General features: G+C 46.9%; 1 protein-coding gene across 1 annotated transcript in view; it reads left to right on the top strand.

The window, feature by feature from the left end:
• Positions 1–19,993, top strand: part of ABCA13 (ATP binding cassette subfamily A member 13) — a 323,477-nt gene that overhangs the window by 100,840 nt on the left and 202,644 nt on the right. The window contains exons 27-29 of the mRNA XM_032305346.1: positions 3,341–3,480; positions 14,950–15,063; positions 17,835–17,925. Of these exons, the coding sequence (XP_032161237.1) occupies positions 3,341–3,480; positions 14,950–15,063; positions 17,835–17,925 (345 nt within the window). The remainder of the gene's footprint in view (positions 1–3,340; positions 3,481–14,949; positions 15,064–17,834; positions 17,926–19,993) is intronic.

Consider the following 19,993-nt stretch of genomic DNA (forward strand, 5'->3'; position numbering starts at 1 on the left):
CAGCAGGTGGCTTTGGAAGCCCCCAGTGCCTGTGTGCACAGGCCCATCCTCTCCATGCGCTGGCGGGGAAGTGATACCAGTATTCTTTCCACATCATGGATGGGACCACTGTGATCAGAGATGAAATCTCTGATGTGATTTCACATGGCCAAAGAGGCATAACTTGCTGGGGGTGGGAAACGCTGATCTGTCCAAACCCCAAACCCTTGCCAGCATGTTCTGTCTGCCTTCCTAATTAGAGTGTGTCCACCTAGAGTGGCCAGGAGATCACTTATCAATCCATGGTCCTTGGCCACTGAGACTCATAGAAGACAGATTTGGAGGAGACCATATATATTTCTCCTTGTTGTAGGGTGTAGGGGGTTTGCAGGGCCCAAAATGGTGGTGCTGGTCTCTGTACATGGACCCCTCACTGGTCCAGGTCAGCCAGGGGTTCCAAGTGCACTGGGCTTCAGGGGTGTCTGACTCTCAGGCTTCCAGTCTTTTTAAAAGGTTTGCTTGATTGCTCATCCAGGATAATCTTTTTGATGAGTTCCGAGTCAGCTGATTGGGGACCTTATTAACATCTTCAGAATTCCTTCACAGTGCTGTCTGCAAGTCAAGGTGTGAAGTCCATCTGAAGGCTGTATTAATATTCTGCCTACAATCTGTCCCCCAAATATATATATATATATATATATAATATTATTATTATATATATTATATTATCAGTTACACATTATGTATTATATACTGATATATATTTATTTAATGTAAAAAATAAGTATTTAAATTTGTGTTTATGTATGGCATGCCCAGGATGGATAGAGTGTTGGTGGGACTGGGGAAGGGAGGAGTGCGGCAGTTTGCAGAGCTGGAGATGCAGGATAGAGCCATGTAGCAATGACCTTGCAGCCACGTGAGAGACATTGTGTCAGTGTGCTCATTAGCTAATGGATAATTTGTATAGCTGCCAAATATAACAAAATTTGGCAGTATAAACACATTAATATTATTAATATTTGATAATTTTTGTTGTCTACTTCTCTAATTCCCATTCTTTTTTTTTTGTGCATTTGAGTTTCTTGAGGATTTTTTATTTGCTCATCAAATTTGATCATCCAGTCATCCATCCATTCCTCCACCCACCCATCAACTGACCCATCCATGCATCCATCTATCCGTCCACCCATCTGTCCTTCTTTCCACCCATCCAATGATTCATCCATTTCATCTGTCCATCTGTCGATATACCCAACAATTGATCCATCCATCCATCCATCCTTCCCCACCCATCCCTACATCCATCCCACCCACCCATCCATTGATCCATCCATCCATCCTTCCATCCATCCTTCCGTCCCTCCATCTACCCATGCATCCATCCTTCCATCCATCCTTCCGTCCCTCCATCTACCCATGCATCCATCCTTCCATCCATCCTTCCGTCCCTCCATCTACCCATGCATCCATCCTTCCATCCATCCTTCCGTCCCTCCATCTACCCATGCATCCATCCTTCCATCCATCCTTCCGTCCCTCCATCTACCCATGCATCCATCCTTCCATCCATCCTTCCGTCCCTCCATCTACCCATGCATCCATCCTTCCATCCATCCTTCCGTCCATCCATCTACCCATGCATCCATCCTTCCATCCATCCTTCCGTCCCTCCATCTACCCATGCATCCATCCTTCCATCCATCCTTCCGTCCCTCCATCTACCCATGCATCCATCCTTCCATCCATCCTTCCGTCCCTCCATCTACCCATGCATCCATCCTTCCATCCATCCTTCCGTCCCTCCATCTACCCATGCATCCATCCTTCCATCCATCCTTCCGTCCATCCATCTACCCATGCATCCATCCTTCCATCCATCCTTCCGTCCATCCATCTACCCATGCATCCATTCTTCCATCCTCCATCCGTCCTCCATCTATCCATCCACTCAACCATTCCTCCATCTAGTCATTCGGCTACCATGGAGGACCAGTCCTCCTTGGTCTTTTCATACATTGTATTTCAAATGATTGTCACTCTGAGCATAGACAATATTAGTACCCTCCTTTTCCACATGACGTACTGGAGGCTCAGAGAAGGTTAAGTGACCTAAGCAAGTTCACACAGCTCTCAAGTGGCAGAGGTCCGGATGCCTGGTTTCAGATTTCTTGCTCTGTACCTATATATGGTTGTGTCTTTTCTGAAATGAAAATCATGATTGTTTAAATTATTCTTACAAAGTGTAACTTTAAAGAATATCAGTAAGAGCAATCTTTGTAAGTATGCTTTAAAAACTTATTATGTTGTCATGCTCTTAATCATATCTCGGGGATTCTTTCTATCAGTTTTATTATACTTGTTGAATAAAAAGAACTGGTTTTTCCTTTTCAAATGGAGAATTTGGGAAGATGAAATTAATAATGGAGATAATCACAACTGCACTTTTCATACCTTGGGTGTCAAGAATTATGCTGTTAAAACTAAGGTATTTCCACCTTAAATGTCTGCTGCAGGGTAAAAGAACAAGCTGAAGTATTCATCACTAACTTAAAACCTTACAATATTTTGGAGCTCTGGGTAACTCAGTCAGTTGAGTGTCTGACTCTTGATCTCAGCTCTGGTCTTGATCTCTGGGTCATGAATTTAAGCTCCGTGTTGGGCTCCACACTAGGCATGGGGCTGCTTAAAAAACAAAAAAACAAAGACAAACTGTACACTGGTTACTACTAATCCTCATGGTGGTGAAGGCTCTACCCTCACTGGGTACCTATTCAGTTAGGTCAGTCGAGTCAACCTTTGATTAAAACCAATTATCATCCAGCAATGTAGATCCCCCACCTTGAGGGAACAAGGGTTTGGGTGAAAACAAGGTGATTTAATATATTAAAAGCAGTAAGGTCAACACTGCTGTGTAGATGCAGGGAAGAAAATTCAGTAGCAATATTTAAAGCTAATTTCATAGGAGGAATCTAATTCTTCTCCCAATCCTGTAAGTGTTGATGATTTTCTACATTAGAGATCAGATGCATTTCTCTCTATTACTATTGGCAGGTGTCTTTGTCACAGTTAGTGCTCTTCTTGATGGCTTAGTTTGCATATGTGAAGGTCACATTTCCCTTTCTTTGCAATTACTGAAATGAACATGTTATCTTGAAATTTCTCATGAGGTGAGAGGTGCTAAGGATAGCAACAAGAACACTTATTCTTGAATTTACTGCCCAAATTCAACTGTGGCATGAAAAACATATCCACATCACCCGTTGGAAAGTGAGCCATCATGGGTATGTAGAAGAGTGTCACTATTAGCCAGGGCATCCCGTATTGTGAGTAATTTTTTTTTTCCTTGTAATTGTGACAGCACCATTTTGCTTGGACCTCTATCAAGAAATTCTGCAGTCTCCAAATGGTGCTTTGGTGTGGTCCTTCCTAAAACCGATATTACATGGAAAAATATTGTACACACCAAACACTCCAGAGATTAATGAGGTCATTCAAAAGGTGAGTCTGGGGGTGCCTTGGTGGTGAAGTGGGTTGAGTATCCAACTTGTGGTTTCGACTCAGGTCATGATCTCACAGTCATGATATCAAGCCCCGCATCAGGCTCTACGTCCAGCAGGGAGTCTGCTTGATTCTTTCTCCCCCTCCCTCTCTAAAATAAATAAAACAAAAATAGTGGAGTCCAAATGAGTGAGATCTTATTGAGCACACAGGCACAGAAGAAAGAAGAGATCTTTAAAGATAGCGCAGCATTCTCCAGATTGGACTGCATAATGTTTTGTGTGGGGATTACGGTTCACCTTGGCCTCTTCGGGCTCCCATTGTCCCCCGAGGTCACTGTCCTAGAGGACACGGTGGGGCAGGAGGTGTTCTTCGGAGGACAACTAGACAGAAGGGCAGGCTATTCCCTGGAGCGGGAGGAGAACATGGGGGACAGAAGCTGGTCGGTTTGGCGTGGGGCATCTGGCAGTTAAGGTCGAGTAGGACCCAATGTGTTTGTGGTCGAGGCCGGGGCCAGTTTGATTGTGAGGCTCTGTCAGTCTTACTCTGTGGAGGAGAAGCCCGGGTAGAGGCACAACCAGCTTCCCTGGGAGCAGACATCATGGGGTTCTGCTTGGTTTTCCCTCTGGACCTCACGTAGTGCCACGCACCCATGTGCTCTTGGGTGTGAGGTTCTTCCTATCAGTGCTTTCTTTTCCAAGGATGTGCTGTGGTTTTCGTTTTGTTTTTGTGCCTGGTGGTGGCTTGTAAGGAAGTCTGCAGGCTCCTTTCAGGGACTTCTATCAAGGACAGACATGTGGGTGATCTGATCTGACTTTCCCACCCAGGAGAGGAGATCCCGGGTTCCCCCAATGATCCACGTTCAAGCTCCAAGTGGCACTAACTTGAAAGTGCAGCAGTCGGTGCTGGCGTGTGGTCACAGGAATCGTGGTGTTCATCTGGGTCCGTCTGGCTTTTGCACACCCTGGGGCCATCCTGTGGGATCACAGTGGAGGGAGACCCGTGGCTCCGTACCCCCGTGAGAGCTCTGGGGCTGCAGTTACCCCCTGCACTCCGAATGTCGCCAATAATTTCTGTTTTGGTCTTGAAAATATCACTTGGCGGGGGTCTTTACAGAAATCCTCATTCTCACAGTGAAATGGTGTTAATCTACATAAGCACCAGGAGTTCGTCTCTCCAGAGAGACGCTCCAACAGGCCTGGGGCAAATGGATTCCCTTCCTGGTTAGGCTTCTTTGAAGAACTTCATAGGAAACGACTCTATATCACAGCTCTCTTGTAAATTTCAATTTATATTTTATTATTTTTAAAGGGATTTTATTTATTTATTTGACAGAGAGGACACAAGCAAGGGAAGGGGCAGAGGAAGAAGGAGAAGCAGACGCCCCACTGCACAGGGAGCCCAATGCGGGACTTGATCCCAGGACCCTGAGATTATGACCTGAGCTGTAGGCAGATGCTTCACCAACTGAGCCACTCAGGCGTCCCTGTAAATTTTAATTTTCGGAAACAAGGGGGGTGCCTGGCTGGCTCAGTTGGAAGAGCATGTGACCCTTGATCTCGGGGTCCTGAGTTCAGACCCCACGTCAGGCGTTGAGATTACTTAAACAAGTAAAACTTAAAAAAAAAAAAAAAAGAAAGAAATGTGAAGGAATTTTTCTCTTAAAAAAAAAAAGAATAAATAAGCCCTGAGTTTCTTAATTGATTATATATTATCCATTAGTGTTATTAATAATTTGTATATGATAGTGTTATGTCTTGTGCTGTGTTCTGTGATACAACGGTTAGTACGACCCCCTCTGATGCTGGAGAGCCCACGCTGCCGTGGGGAAGAGAAGACAAGCAAAGAAGTGATTTATATGTAAGAGGAGGCACTCACTCAGCGTGAGGGGTGGGCAGCTCTCGCACAGAGAGGCATCTGGAGGGCAGGGCATGCGCCGGGCCTCCGTCAGCAGGCGGGGGCCAAAGGTTGACCAGGCCACAGGTGCGGGGAGGGGTCGAGCCCCGTGCAGCCTGAAGATGATGAAGATTCTAGAGAAACCAGAGATTTCCCGGATTCTGGCTTACCCCGTTTCAGATTTCATAGGCACTAACAGGAGCTGGTCTTTCTCATGCATCCCACGCGGGTCTCATGCATCCCACGCGGCTTGTGACCTGGCCAGTGGGTACCCTGGTTTTGGACTGATAAGTCTAACTTCACTTTGGCAGTCGGCCTCGGCTGCTTGGTTTCATGAAAGCTGGATCCGGTCATGAGACCCTTAGTGTAAAGTCCCACGTGGGTGGGAGACCCTGGACACTTTGCCACTTGGGTAAAGTGAAGCTACATCATCTGTAGGGTACAGGGCTCGATGTTGCAAATTACTTAGTCCTCTGCATTATGTTCTGTTACGTGGAACCACCTACAGTGGACACGTGTGTAGGAAAAAGTGTAAGTTCGGGGGGTTCAACTTCTGACATGGAGGGCATCACCAAGAAGCACGGTGGTGGTAAGGACAGGTGTGCCCATGGGCAAGGCTGGGGATCGCCCTCCCTGTCCCAACCTTCTGTGTGACCTTGGGCTTATCCTATAGAGAACTCTTCCTTCACCTGCAAAAGAGAGGCATGAGGGAGATCAAGGATTTCCCGTGGGAGATCACTCTTCACGGGGTTACACCACAGTCCCCGGCGCCCTTCCCATGCCCTTGCCTACCTGGGTTCCCCGGGGGTTGTTCCCCTCCACCGAGCACTTCCCTGAACCCAACAAAGCAACGGCTACAATTTCAAGGGAGTACTCAGCTCCTACTAAAGGCATTTAGGCAAGAATCCACAGTCTTTCCGTGTTTTTATCCAAGTGGTGCCAGTGCATCAGTACCCTCTTCTAATTTTGTGGTCAGCATTGTGTTTGGTCTTGGCCCTGGGCTGATGTCAAATTAAAGAACAGCGTGAAGACACCATGTGAGCTTTAAGGGAGGTTAGAAAGGTAGAAAGCACAGATAAAAGAACTAGAGTGGGTTTCCAAGAATCAGAAGCATGCCAGGAACGGCGTCAGAAGCAAAACGTCAGTCCCCGGAGCGTTGTCTGACGGCTTGTGCTCAGTTTCCTTTTCCCACGAGCTAAGGGTGGCTTTCTCGCAGTGCGTGCGGTCTGGAGGAGTGGAGAAAGAGTAAGTATCAGAAATGATATTTAGAAAAGAGGCAACTAATGTAGGCCTGGGTCTTCTCTATGAATGCGATCTCCTAAGGATGCTCCGCCATTGTTTGCCAGAGGCCTGGGGAGGGCGGATGTCCCCTGAGGAAGGAGGCAGACATGCTGGGGGGCCTGGGGGTTCTCAGCTAGGGTGGGGCCTGATGATATTGTGCCCAGAGGACCTGAAGCAATGTCTAGAGACATCTCTGGTGTCCCAACCGGGGTGGAGGTGGGGGAGGGGAGCTACGGGCACCCAGTGGGTGGAGGCCGGGATGCTGTTAGGCTCCCCCAAATGCACAGGACAGCCCCCACTGTCCTGGGGAGGTTTTTCTGGTGCAGAATGTCATGGGTGCTGAGGCAGAAAACTGTATCTAGAGAGGGCGGGAGCCCAAGGAGAGAGAGGGACAGAGGAGGGGCTGCCTGTCCAGCACCTGGCGATGGGGCTGAGTGAGAGGGGCTGTGGGCTGAGGGGAAGCCAAGAGCAGAGAGCACTTGGCCTTCACCCGTGTGTGTCTCAGAACCGTGGTGGCCTGAGCAGAGGGGTCAGGCGGGGGACAGACTCTTAGTCTCTTCTAGCATCAGGGGAAGGAAGCCAGGCTTTATCGATGTCTGTGTCCTGAGCCGAGGTTGGTGACCTGCCAAGCACCTGCTCCTCGAAGGGGCAAGGGGGCCTTAGTGCCAGGATGGCCTCAGCCCAGCTGTATCTGGACAGCCTGGGCCGAGTGCCTGGGAACGGGAGCTGAGAGAAGTGTGTATATTCAAATATGCCAGGGACAGATTACACTCTGCCCTCCCCGCATCCCCGGGTGCCCTGTCCCTCATGATGGCACTTGTGCTCGGGCGCCCGTCCGCCGTCATCTTGCCTGAGGGGTGAGCGCAGTCAGGGAGCGTGCCCTGCTGCAGTCCTCACTATTCCTTATCCACACTTGGCCAGGCCCCTGCCACGGACCATCTCATTTACCCCTCCGACAACGTTGGAGGGAGGTACTAATTATCCCCATTATACAGACAGGAACACAAAGGCTTGGAGCAGACTCGAGACACAGCTGGTAAGAGGTGGAACTGGAAATTGACACCTCTGTCACTTTCAAGTCTGTGATACGCTGCCTGTCCTCGCTGGCCCATACGCAGACTCTGTCCCGGTCGTGGAGGCTGGGAGTCCACGGTCACAGTGTGGGCAGGGTCCGTTCTCCGGGGTGTGCAGATGGTCGTCTGCTGTGTGTCTGCATCCTAATGTCCTCTTCCTATAAGGACCCTGCTCATTAGGGCCCAACCTGTGATATCACGTTAACTATCACCCATCTCAAGACCTGATCTCCAAACACCGTCACAAATTCTGAGGTCCTGGGGGTTATGGCTTTGGGAAGACATGATCCCGCGCAGAACATTGCCCCTTTCTTTTGCCGCTTGAACATGGAAATGTGTGGGACCGTCGAGGACACGTGCAAGCTCTGTCCTTCAGGTTCTGCAGCCGGTTCTGGAATTACATGGAAGATAGGAACCCAAGGGGGGCTGGTTTGCTGATGACTATGTGAACAAGGGGCTCGATTCTGCAAAACAGGCAGGAGTCCTCCAGAGACCAGCCCCAGGGCCACTTGTCTGCGTCAACTGGCCCTGGGCTCTCACAGGAGCTCTCCCCTGACCCTCATGGCCCATGAATTTGCTCCCTAGGGCAGGGTCCCACTGACGTCTCTGTGTCACCTGCAGAGCCCAGCACAGCGTGATAACCAGGCGTTGCCTGGTAGGAAGTCTGCACGAAGTTTGCAGATCTCCCTTTTCAGGGCCTGTCAGAGGAGGAGAAGATATGGTTCAAACTGTTTTCGTAATTAAAATACTTTGCCCAAATGTCGAGCTAGTGCTCTTCCATGTCCCTGGGGTCCCCAGAGACCTCTGTCAGAGGACCAAGAACGCCGTTTTGATTGTGACAGTAGTTTGCTCCAAAGTTGCTGAAGCAGACACGAGGTGTTGGGTCCCACTTATTTGAGCTATGCTATGGGTCCCACTTATTTGAGCCTCAGTGAGTTTCTGGAGCCCAAGGGCAGCCTGCGACGGCTGGTGTGGCCAGCATGGCTGGTGTGGGTGCTGGCTGCTCTGGGATGGAGAGCCAGACCTAGCGCTGCAGGTGTCCCGGGTGTGAGCACTCTGTGGCAGGGCTCTGGGAGCCCGAGACAGGGAGCCAGCCCACCTGCTGACCGTGGCCGCTCTGTGGTCCTCGTGGGGATGGGCTCTTAGACATCTACTGGGCAGCGGGAAGGAGGGTCCCGGGGACATCACTTGCTCTCATCCGGGCACTGGGGGGCGTGTGCTGGCTGGGAGGTTCCCCTATGCCTCATCCTTCCAGGGGGAACGCACCATGGTCTGACTCATTTCCTTGTTGAGACTTTCTGCTGTGTAGTTTGTTTCAAGACAGTTTGTAGTAACTTGTTGAAGCACTGGACAGCTGCTTTCAAATACTTTGCTGGATCATTCTAGCCTCTGGTTTATCTCAATATCGCCATCAGTTAATTACCCTTCTTAATCAAGCTGTGCATTTTTTTTGTTTGTTTATTTTATTTTTTTTTTTAAGATTTTTTTTATTTATTTATTTGACAGAGAGAGAGATCACAAGTAGGAAGAGAGGCAGGCAGAGAGAGAGAGAGAAGCAGGCTCCCTGCTGAGCAGAGAGCCCCATGTGGGGCTTGATCCCAGGACCCTGGGATCATGACCTGAGCTGAAGGCAGAGGCTTTAACCCACTGAGCCACCCAGGTGCCCCTTTTTGTTTGTTTATTATTTTTTTTTTGTGGGGTGGGTAATCTTCTTTCTCTCCCTTCCTCCTCCTCCTTCTTCTTCCTCTTCTTCTTCTTCTTTAAGTTATTTATTTACATAATCTCTGTACCCACCATTGGGCTTGAATTCACGACTCCAAGATCAAGTGCTCATCAGACTGAGCTGGCCAGGTGCCCTTGAAGTAATTTCTTCTCACAATTTATTTCTATCAGTCTCTTGCTGCTTTCCTCAGATTTGTTGTGTTATTGTGATATGTTGACTAAGTTTCACTTTTTAATTAATAACAAATGTATTTGAGTCTGAATTTTGGTTTCGTCTGGTATGCTGTTATAGCTAACATTTGCACAATTTCTTGGATGAATATGTCCTAAATAATGTCTGTAAGTCAGGAGTTATTTGTGATATCTAAACTTTTTAACCTGTTACTTCTAAACAACCTTGGCTGAGAACTTGACACCAACTTTGGCTAAGAAATTCTAAATTCATTATATGTACCTAAATGATTCCTATAGTTTGGGATTTTACTGCATATCAGTTTCAGTACAGTTTTCTTGGATGTTTGAAAAGTGAGGGTATATATGCATACAGATGATAAATTAGGATATTTGAACTAATTTAAACTGCAGTAAGACATATATAGATGTTTATACATATATAAAACACATTACATATGTAAATATACGTCTGCATTTGGGGTGTGTGTGCGTTCTTTATTTGTAGGTTTAAGATTTTTAGATCTTCCCCTCAGGCCACCCAACATCTGTGTACGTGTGTGAGGACTGACAGTGTGGGACATGTGTACTGAGCACCTGCTATGGGCCAGGCCTGGCTGCGAGACACCAGAAGGTCCATTTATTTTAATACCACCACATCCACTACCCCCACTTTTCTCAAAGCTTGAAGCTGACAGTTTAAATAATTTGGGTAAGAGTATGCAGCTGATAAGCAGCAGAGACAAGGTCTTAACCCGAAACAGGGGTCCATCTGCTCGATTTGATTTTTCAAGGACTCTCTGCCTGGTCTTACAAAAGCTTAACGTCATCCACTGTTTGGTCTTATCAAATTCCTTCCTTACTTCTAGTCCTTTCGACTTCATGTATTTTGGTGATATGCTCTCGAGTCCATAAATTTCCTTTTTTTTTTTTTTTCATAATAAGACAAGCTTTGTTCTGTTTATTCACGAGTTTTATCTTGGTGGCTGTTACCATTTCTAGCTTTTTTGGTTTTGCTTGATATTTAAATCTTTTGTTTTCAGTGCAGTGTAACAACCCAGTTGGCCTTTCATAGCATTGTCTGTGCAGTAGATCGTAATCTTAAATGAGAAAGGAGTTTTTTGGGGTTCCTGGGTGCTCAGCCAGTTGAGCGTCTGACCCTGGGTTTTGGCTCAGGTCTTGATCTCAGGTTGTGAGATCGAGTCCCGAGTCAGGCTCTGTGCTTAGTGCAGAGTCTGTGTGAGATTCTCTCTCTCCCTCTGCCCCTCCCCCTCTAAACACACATGCTCTCTCTCTCTCAAATAAAAAGAACACAGTTTTGTGTATTTTGTGCATAGCTGTATTTTTAGCACCTATACCTGGACCTGGCTTACAGACACACCATAAATATAGATATTTACTGACTAACTTAATTAACTGGGTCTGAAACCCTTTGAACTGGATGTTTGGACCTATTCAAAGTTATTGTTGTGAATGGCAAGTTTAGAGTTATTGTTTAATTCTCTGTTACAGTTTTAAAATTTACTTTTGTTCTTGTGGTTACCTTTTTCCACTCTTCTTCTTTTTTTTTTTTAATAGTTTTTATTTTTAGGGACACCTGTGTGGCCCAGATGATGAAGTGTCTGCCTTCAGCTTGGGTCATGACTGCAGAGTCCTGGGGTCAAGTCGCACGCTGGGCTTCTTGCTCAGAGGGAACCTGCTTCTCCTTCTCCCTTTGCTGCTGCCTCTGCTTCTGTGCACACACACTCTCTCTCTGTCAAATAAATAAATAAATCTTAAAAAAAAAAGATTTTATTTTTAAGTCTTCTCTATACCCAATGTGGGTTCGAACCCACAATCCCAAGATCAAGAGTTGCACACTTTGTGCCAGTGTCCCTCCCTTCTGTGTTTCAATGCTGAACTTCCCTCTTACAGTGAATGCTGAGAGTCCTTCTGTCTCACTGGGGTGGGAGCTCCTGCCTCCCTGCCCATCTCCATGCCCACCCTTCGCCCCTTCTGTAGATGATGGAGCCTACCGTTCTAAAGATTATCATCCCATTAACTGGCATCATAATCATCAGACATTGGGACTTCTAATTTCAGTTATAACCTTCCCATTATAAACTTATAATGTTCACAGTTCTTTTCAAGAATTATCACGGACATCTGGATTCAACTTAGGACTTTGTTAGCTCTTATTGAAGAATCAATTTTGGGGATGCTGGCGGGCTCTGTTGGAAGAGCACATGACTCTTCATCTCTGGGTCATGAGGTTGAGCCCCACGTTGGGTGTGGAGATGACTTAAAATAAATAAACTTTAAAATCAGTTCTCTATTTGAATGGTTTCATGGCTCAGCACCATCTTGATGGTATCAGAGATGTATCACATTCTTTTTTTTTTTTTTAAGATTTTATTTATTTTCTCTCCTACACGGTTGTTGGAAATGCAAGCTGGTGCAGTCACTCTGAAAAACAGCCTGGAGGTTCCTCAAAAAGTTGGAAATAGAGCTACCCTACGACCCAGCAATCACACTACTGGGTATTTACCCTAAAGATACAAATGTACGGACCCAAAGGTGCACATGCACCCAAATGTTTATAGCAGCACTGTCCACAATAGTCAAACTATGGAGAGAACCTAGATGTCCATCCACAGGTGAATGGATAAAGAAGATGTGATATATATATATATATATATATATATATATATATATATATATGCATGCACACACACTAATATGCATGTGCGTGCGTGCGCGTGCATGCGCGCGCACACACACACACACACACTGGAATACTATGCAGCCATCAAAAGATGAAATCTTGCCATTTGCAACGATGTGGATGGAACTAGAGGGTGTTATGCTGAGCGAAATAAGTTAGTCAGAGAAAGACAATTATAATATGACCTCCTTGATACAAGGAATTTGAGAGACAAGACAGAGAATCTTAGGAGAAGGGAGAGAAAAATGAAACAAGACAAAACCAGAGAAGGAGGTAAACCATAAGAGACTCTTAATCTCAGGAAACAAACTGAGAATTGCTGGAGGGGAGAGGGTGGGAGGGATGGGGTCCCCTTGGGGAGGTGCCCTATGAGATGTATTGTATTCTTACACTGAGTTAACTCTTCCTCAGGTTGGGTTCCAGGAACTTATTTTAGGAGTGCTCACAGGTAGTCTGGGTTCTTTCTGCTTGGACATCTGAAGATGGCCTGCGCACAGGAGTTCTGGGTTTGTCCTGTTTCCTCTTAGAGCCAGAGTTTGTGGTTCACCAACATGGACCTTTAATTTTGCAGAGAAACTATCTGAAGCTACATTAATTTTTTTTTCCATCTTAAGAAGCTTCTTGTGTTGGGGTGCCTGGGTGACTCAGTCGGTTAGGTGTCTGCCTTCATCTTGGGTCATGATCCCAGCGTCCTGGGATGGAGCCTGGAGTTGGGCTTCCTGCTCACGGAGGAGCCTGCCTCTCCCTCTACCCTTCATCCCTGCTCATGTTCTCTCTCTCTCTCTCTCTCTCTTTCTCTCTCAAAAACATAAACAAAATCTTTAAAAAAGAGAGAAGCTTCTTGTGAACTCTTGGATGTGTATTCCACTTTCAATTGGAATTCCAGATTTTATGAGATCTGTTAGATACTCGTCTGCTTGAATGGTTGCGCCTGTTCTAAGAAAGGCTCCGAAACACACAGACTCAGGGGTTCTTGTGAGCAATAGGGAGTTTTCTTCCTTCTGTGGTTCCTGACTCTGCTCTGGCCCCTTTCCTCCCCTGGGTCTGGAGTCCTCCTAGGCTTGGCTCTCCCACATCTGTCCTGGATTGTCTCATTTTCCCTGTGTCTCGTGGTTGTCCTCTGGGGGATGGGACGCATCCTAGGTTGGTTCTGCATGGAGATTTGTCCTATTGCCATTTCCGGGGATGCTGCCCATCTGCCTTGGCTGACTGTAGGGTCAGCGGCTTAGAGGTCAGTCTTCAGCCCAGATCGCAGCTTCTAATTACTCCTTTCTTGACCCTCCTGGACTCGTTATGAAAATACAAGGCCGAGATGGTCTATGTTTTCTCCTCTCGTTCATGTAATCAGCTCAGATGAAGAGCTTTCTCTCCTGTTCACGCGTTGGCCTCATCACTTGACCACAAGGGTCACGATGCAAGCCTTAGACATAGTGGATCGCGCTTAGCCCATGCAGGCAAACAATGGCAAGGGTATGAGTGCAAATGGACTGAGGGAGGAGAGGCTCCAGGCCTTGCTGGGGTTGGAGGGCACTGTTCAAGTGCGTTCCAGCCATGGCCCAGGAGGACCCTGCCCTGTCTTTGGGCTGGCAGCAAACCATGACTTTGCAGAGCATCTTCTCTCTTCTGGGGCAGCTGTTTTTGGCTCCTGTGCTGGTGTGGCCTGGGACATGAGGAGAGTCTCCTGGTGACCCCAGGGACATGTGGTTGACCTCCCAGACCCTCTTTACTCAGCCTTGTCTTTATGGCATGTAGACCATTTCAGGATTAAAAATAGAGTAATGTTGCCATAGCCACTTTTCTGGATATCATTTTCTATTTCACTTAAATCATTTCTGAGGATAGAGTTGTTTTATCTTTAGAAAAAAGGCATGGGATTTTTGTGTGTGTGGGTCACTGACTAAGAATATGTTTATGATACCAGATTGTTTTACAGAAGTCTGGTGCTCATTTGTCCTGCCAGCGGCAATAAAGGATCAAATATAGGTGGTTGTCCTCTATCTTCAGCAAGTCTTGGGTATCGTAGAACAAATGCATGGTATTACCCAAGAACATATATATTTTTAATTTATTTATTTGAGAGAGAGAGTGAGCTTGAGAGAGAGCATGAGCAGGGGGAGGAGCAGAGGGAGAGGGAGACACAGACTGTCTGCTGAGTGGGGAGCCTGATTCGGGACTTGATCCCAAGACCCCAGGATCCTGACCTGAGCCTAGGCCAGCCGCTAATCCAACTGAGCCCACACCCGAGTGCCCCCAGAGAGTATATTTTGGAGGAGGAAATGTGGACAATCATGATTTTATGTTTTATGTAGCTGGCGTGTACTGGGGACATCTGCTGTTCCTACAATGAGCTCAGTTCTGGGGCCCCCGTGCTGGATGGTGGACGGCGTTTGCAGGGAGAGTCCATGAGAGTGTTCTTAGGGCTCACCTCCGAGATGAGGATGCAAGAGCCAGTCACCTGGCCTGGGGAGGCGTCGGCGTCCTGCTGGTGACCTTGGTGGATCTTTCCTCTGGTGGCCGGTCGTGTCTCTAAGGCTTCTCCCCCTCTTGTCCCCACACAACCCCTAAGAATCTTCCTAAGGCAGCACGACAGAGTGGGAGACACCCACGTGTGCTGTTTTGCAGGCAAATCATACGTTCCGTTTCGTGGACAAGCTAAAGACGTTAACAGGAACGCTGCTGAAAATGTCCAGCATGTTTCAGAATGGAGGAAGTGACCAGATGCTCGACCAGCTGCAGGTGAGTGACAGTGGCCTTCACACCAGGGGTAGGGGCAGTGGGAGCAACTGCAAGGGTGCACCTTGAACTCGGAGTGGCCCCTCAGAGGAGCCCACAGAGCCCCTCGTGTGTGGTTGTCTGCTGACTAATAATATTGATCTAGAGTTGAATGTGTAAGTCAGCTTTGTGAATTGTCAAGGGCTTGATTCGTGCCAGATGTCATTATTATGAGCACGATGAATAATTTAATAGTATTTCCCTGTTCTTTAAATTCCATAAATGGAGGGGCTCCCGGGTGGCTCAGTCAGGGAAGCATCTGCCTTTGAGTCAGGTCATGGCTCAGGGTCCCGGGATCGAGTCCCGCATCGAGCTCTCTGGTCAGTGGGAAGTCTACTTCTCCCTCTCCTGCTGCCCCTACCCCTGCTTATGCTCGCTCTCTGTCAAATAAATAAATAAATAAATAAAATCTTTAAAAAAAAAATTCCGTAAACAGAGGCACAGTTCTGTACCTTAATTCTCTTCTGAGTGGTTTGCGTACTTTTCCAATTGTGGGTCTACTGAAAGGGCCAGTTATCACTCCTTGACATTCTGTATCTACAACCTAACATATTCCAAAATTCTGGGGGCTGTGGTTTAAGATGGCCAACTCCTGCCCGACAGCTGTGAACTTCAGAACTTCACAGGAGGTAGGCCCTATCATAACCTGGGGACGTTTGTGTAACCGGAAGTCCCCTAAATCTGACCGCAGGAGAAATCATGCTTACCTTTTTATTCTGTTTGGTCTGTTTCTCATGCACCAGACAAGTAGTCCAAGCGATTCATCGCTCAGGAGCCTGCCCGGCTGGCTTTGATTCCTGGTCTAGCCCAGCAGTGGAGTGAACTGTCCCAGAGATGCGGGCATTTTCCCCTGGGGGGTCCCGTGCCAGGGGTCCCTTGGCTTCTGGCAGTAGGCCTGGCAGGGAGCTGCTGGCCTGGGGCAAACCCAGGTGGTTTCAGAGCCCAGAAACAGCCATGAGTCCCATCCTGGTGTTTGACAGTCTGTGATGCTGGTTCTCAGCAGCCCCCGCTGTGTGAGTGCAAGGGCTATTGTCATCTTCTTGAACTTGTTTGCTCACGGATTAATTTGTTAATACTGGGATCAGCAGGCTTTTTCTCTAACGGGTCAGATCATAGATAGCTTAGGCTTTGAGAGAGTCTGTGCTGCCATTGGAAGTAATTACATGGAACATCGTGAACAACAAACGGAGAGTTTCCGAAGTCATGTGAGCACCTAACTCCCCACCACCCCCAACCCCGGGATCCACGTGGCTCCGGGGAGAGGTCCTCCCATGAGCCAGCACCGTGTGCCAAGCAGCCATGTTAGAAACACAACTCCTTCTTCCATTGCCTGAGGTTCTCGTCTTTGAGGACAAAGCGTGGTGAGTGGCTCCCCATCTCCCAGTGTGGCAATCATGATCGGGGAGTGTGAAGAGCCCTTGGGGGTATACCGTCTGACCCCTGTATTCCACGCCTGGCTCTTGCCACCAGACCAGACCCTTTCTGCTCAGTGAAAAGCAAAGGATCCCCTCTCAGAGATGTGGACGAGCACAGATGATCAATACACAGGAAGTGCCCACCCTGGTCTGGCCTGCGGCAGATGCCCAACAAAATTCCAGTAAAAATAAAAGTAAAATAAAAGTGCGCCCCAGTGTTTCATAAGGAAATCCTGTCATCCGTATGCAAGAGTCATAGAATCCTCACATCCAGGAGGCAGAGGCTGAGGAATCACAGACCTGAATTTAGAGGGTGGACACTGAGAATTCCTTCCTGGAAGTCCTAAGTTTCGAGGCTGTGTGCTCACACAGAGTCAGGTCATGTGTCAGTATTCTCTAGGGAACGGACAAGTTCCAGAATCAGTCCCCGTTCTGCTAGCCCCCTCCTTGCTGAGTCCTGGCTCTGGCCTCACGACCTCAGAGTGTCCCCCTCGGTCTCAGTGGGCTGTTGGCCGTTGCCAGGGGCATCGATCAGGAGGCAGGCTTTCATTCCAAGTGCCTTGGGGAGCCCTCCTTAGTGAAAACATTGGCGAAGAAGATTTGGAGCCATCAGTATGAAAGAGGGATCACGTGGATCATGATCTGTGAGTTTCTTCCGAAGATGACATTTGATGGCCAAAAAAGGTTCAGGAAATACAGAAAGCCTTCCACAGTGGTTTCTTGTGAAGGACCCTGTCTCTACAACTGGCATGTGCACACTGGAAAAGAGCTTTTAAAAAAGCTATCTCTTTAGTTTAATATTTGTTTGTTTGTTTTTAGAGAGAGAGCGTGTGCGTGCCCATGGGTGTGTGAGCAGGAGGGAGGGACAGAGAGAGCCTTAAGGATTATTTTATTTCATTTAAAGTAGGCTCCATGCCCAACATGGGGCTTGAACTCATGACCAGAAGAGCAACAGTCATATGCTCTACTGACGGAGCAAGCTAGGTAGGCACCCTGTAAATGAGCTTCTATAAAGCATCACCCTCTCCTCTTGTTAGAAAATTCTCCTGAAAAGTCAACTCTTACTTCATTCTTTGTTTTCAGTGGCCGTGCATAATTTTGATGACAGTCTGAATTGTCAGGGTCAATACTCTTGTTTTTCATGGTGGGGTCCTAATCAACAGTTATCCTGTCATTTACCATGATTTTTGGAACCTCTTTGACCAAGATTCACTTTACGTGTCTTTTTCTTGTATGATGAAACGTCAAATAAATCTAAGAAGAATCATTTAGTAAGAGGAAATGAGATTATTTTTATTTACGCTGTGTTATTTTCCTTAGGAAGCCCTGAGGAACAAGTTTATAAGAAACTTTATAGAGAGCCAATTGCACATTGATGTTGATAAACTGACGGAAAAGCTCCAGACTTATGGTAAGTAGGTGGGGTGTGTGAGTATAAGTGGTGGGCGTGTCCATGGATGTGTCCTTTAGGTGAGTGGGTGTGTCTTGTATGTGGGCGTATCCATGTAAATTAATGGGCGTGTCCACTACATGGGTGGGCGTGACACAGTCCACTTACCCAATGGCCCGCCACTGGCGCCCTCATCCTTCCACCTCCAAGGTTCTGGGTGACACTGACAGGTTGCTCTTCCTCCAAGGTTCCTCCTACCTGAAGTTTTCTGATTTATGGAGTCAGGGCTTGAGTAGCAAGGGAAGTGGTCAAAAAGGAAGGCCTCTGATGTGAATGCAAGAATTAATGAGACTTAAAACAATTAATGAGTTTTTGAAACAAATGAGTGTTCCTGAGTTAATAGTTGATTGAAAGCAGATACATTGACTTGAAAATTTGGAGCTCAGGTTAAAAAGTTCTATCAGCCCACTGGTGGTTGTATTGCGTCTCCCTAGTTAATGCATGAGTTCATTTAGATATTGAACAACCATTCACTAAGAGAGCTGGGTCCTGTGCCAGGATCTGGAGCCCCTGCTCACTACCACCCAGGGCACAGATGGCCATGTTAGGAACAGTGATGCGGTGGCAACATTGGGTTTTGTCAGGAGCATCCCAGGCAGGATCTCAGGAGCCCTGCTCTGCTGGGTGGTCCCCTGAGGGAAGGGAGGGAGTCTCTGGCTTTTGGTGCTGCCTGTGCCCGGGAAGGGGCTGGTGGCCACCTGTGGTGTGGGGCAGAGGGCCGGGCATTGCGAGAGGCACCATGCTTCCCTCTTCTGAAAAACACAGACATGGTGAATTTACTCCCATAGAAAAGGTGATGAATTTAAATTATTTCCCTTTTATTTTATTTCTTAAGCAGGCTACATGCCCAGTGCAGAACCCAATGTGGGGCTAGAACTCACAACACTGAGATCAAGACCTGAGTGCGTCCCTTAACTGACTGATCCAGCAGGGTACCCCAGGTTAATGATACTTGAAAATAAATGTCACTGCCTTAAGTCATTTTTCAAGTAATTAAAAGTACTTCTGTATGTTTTACAAAGATTCTTTCTGTAACTCTGTAGGTAGAGAATTTGATCACCTTACTCCATGCATCCTTTTAAAATCACAGGCTGGATCCATTGGAAGAGCTTGCCAGTCTTGATCTTGGGGTCATGAGTTCGAGTCCTACGTTGGGTGTGGAGATTGCATAAAAAATGAATAAATAAAACAACAAAAAAATAAAATTGTTAAAGAGATCATCTATTTCTCTGCATTAGAACCAGCATCTGGTGCCTGTGGCCAAAAAAGGAGCATTTGCAAGTAATTTGTAGCAATTTCACAGAAGGTTTGTCCAGTCAGGCTCTTGATTTTATTCCTTAACTTTTTAAAGGTAACTGTTGGATTGTTACAAAAGCAATTTATGCCTGTTGTAGAAATATTAGGAATACAAAGAAACCAAAAAAAAAAAAAAAAATCTATGCATAACCTCATCATCAGAGGCAGCCTGGGGCTAATTTTTCAGACAGATTTGCACGGCTCATGCGAGCACGGGTATGTGTATTTTCACAAAAATGATCACACTGTTTACAGTATTCTGCAAACAGCTCATAAATGGATGCTGGCAGTTCCTGCATGGTACAGTTGGTTAAGCATCTGACTCTTGGTTTTGGCTCAGGTCATGACCTCAGGGGTTTTGGATGGAGCCCTGCATTGAGTTCCTTGCGCAGCGGGGGTTCTGCTTGGGCTTCTCTCTCTTCTTCTGACCCTCCTGGTGGTGCTGTTTCTCTCTTTCTCTAAAAATAAAATAAATAACATCTTAAAAAAAAATAAAGAATTGGATTCTGTTGCAAAGATTCTTCATGTCTTTCAGGACTTCTTGTTCCTAAAAGTCTCCTGTCCAGCCCCCTACCACATCCAGCCCCTAGCACAACCTACTTTAAACTTGTTTAGCTGTTTCTGTGGATTGTATCTTTGTATCATGGCCTGATACATTATGTATCGTTCTATCTTTACATAGCAGTTAATCCATTTCCCCCCGCTGGGAGAGATGCAGCCTTGCTTCTTCCTC

This window comes from Mustela erminea, chromosome 11, assembly GCF_009829155.1.
Source record: "Mustela erminea isolate mMusErm1 chromosome 11, mMusErm1.Pri, whole genome shotgun sequence".
NCBI classification, from domain to species: domain Eukaryota; kingdom Metazoa; phylum Chordata; class Mammalia; order Carnivora; family Mustelidae; genus Mustela; species Mustela erminea.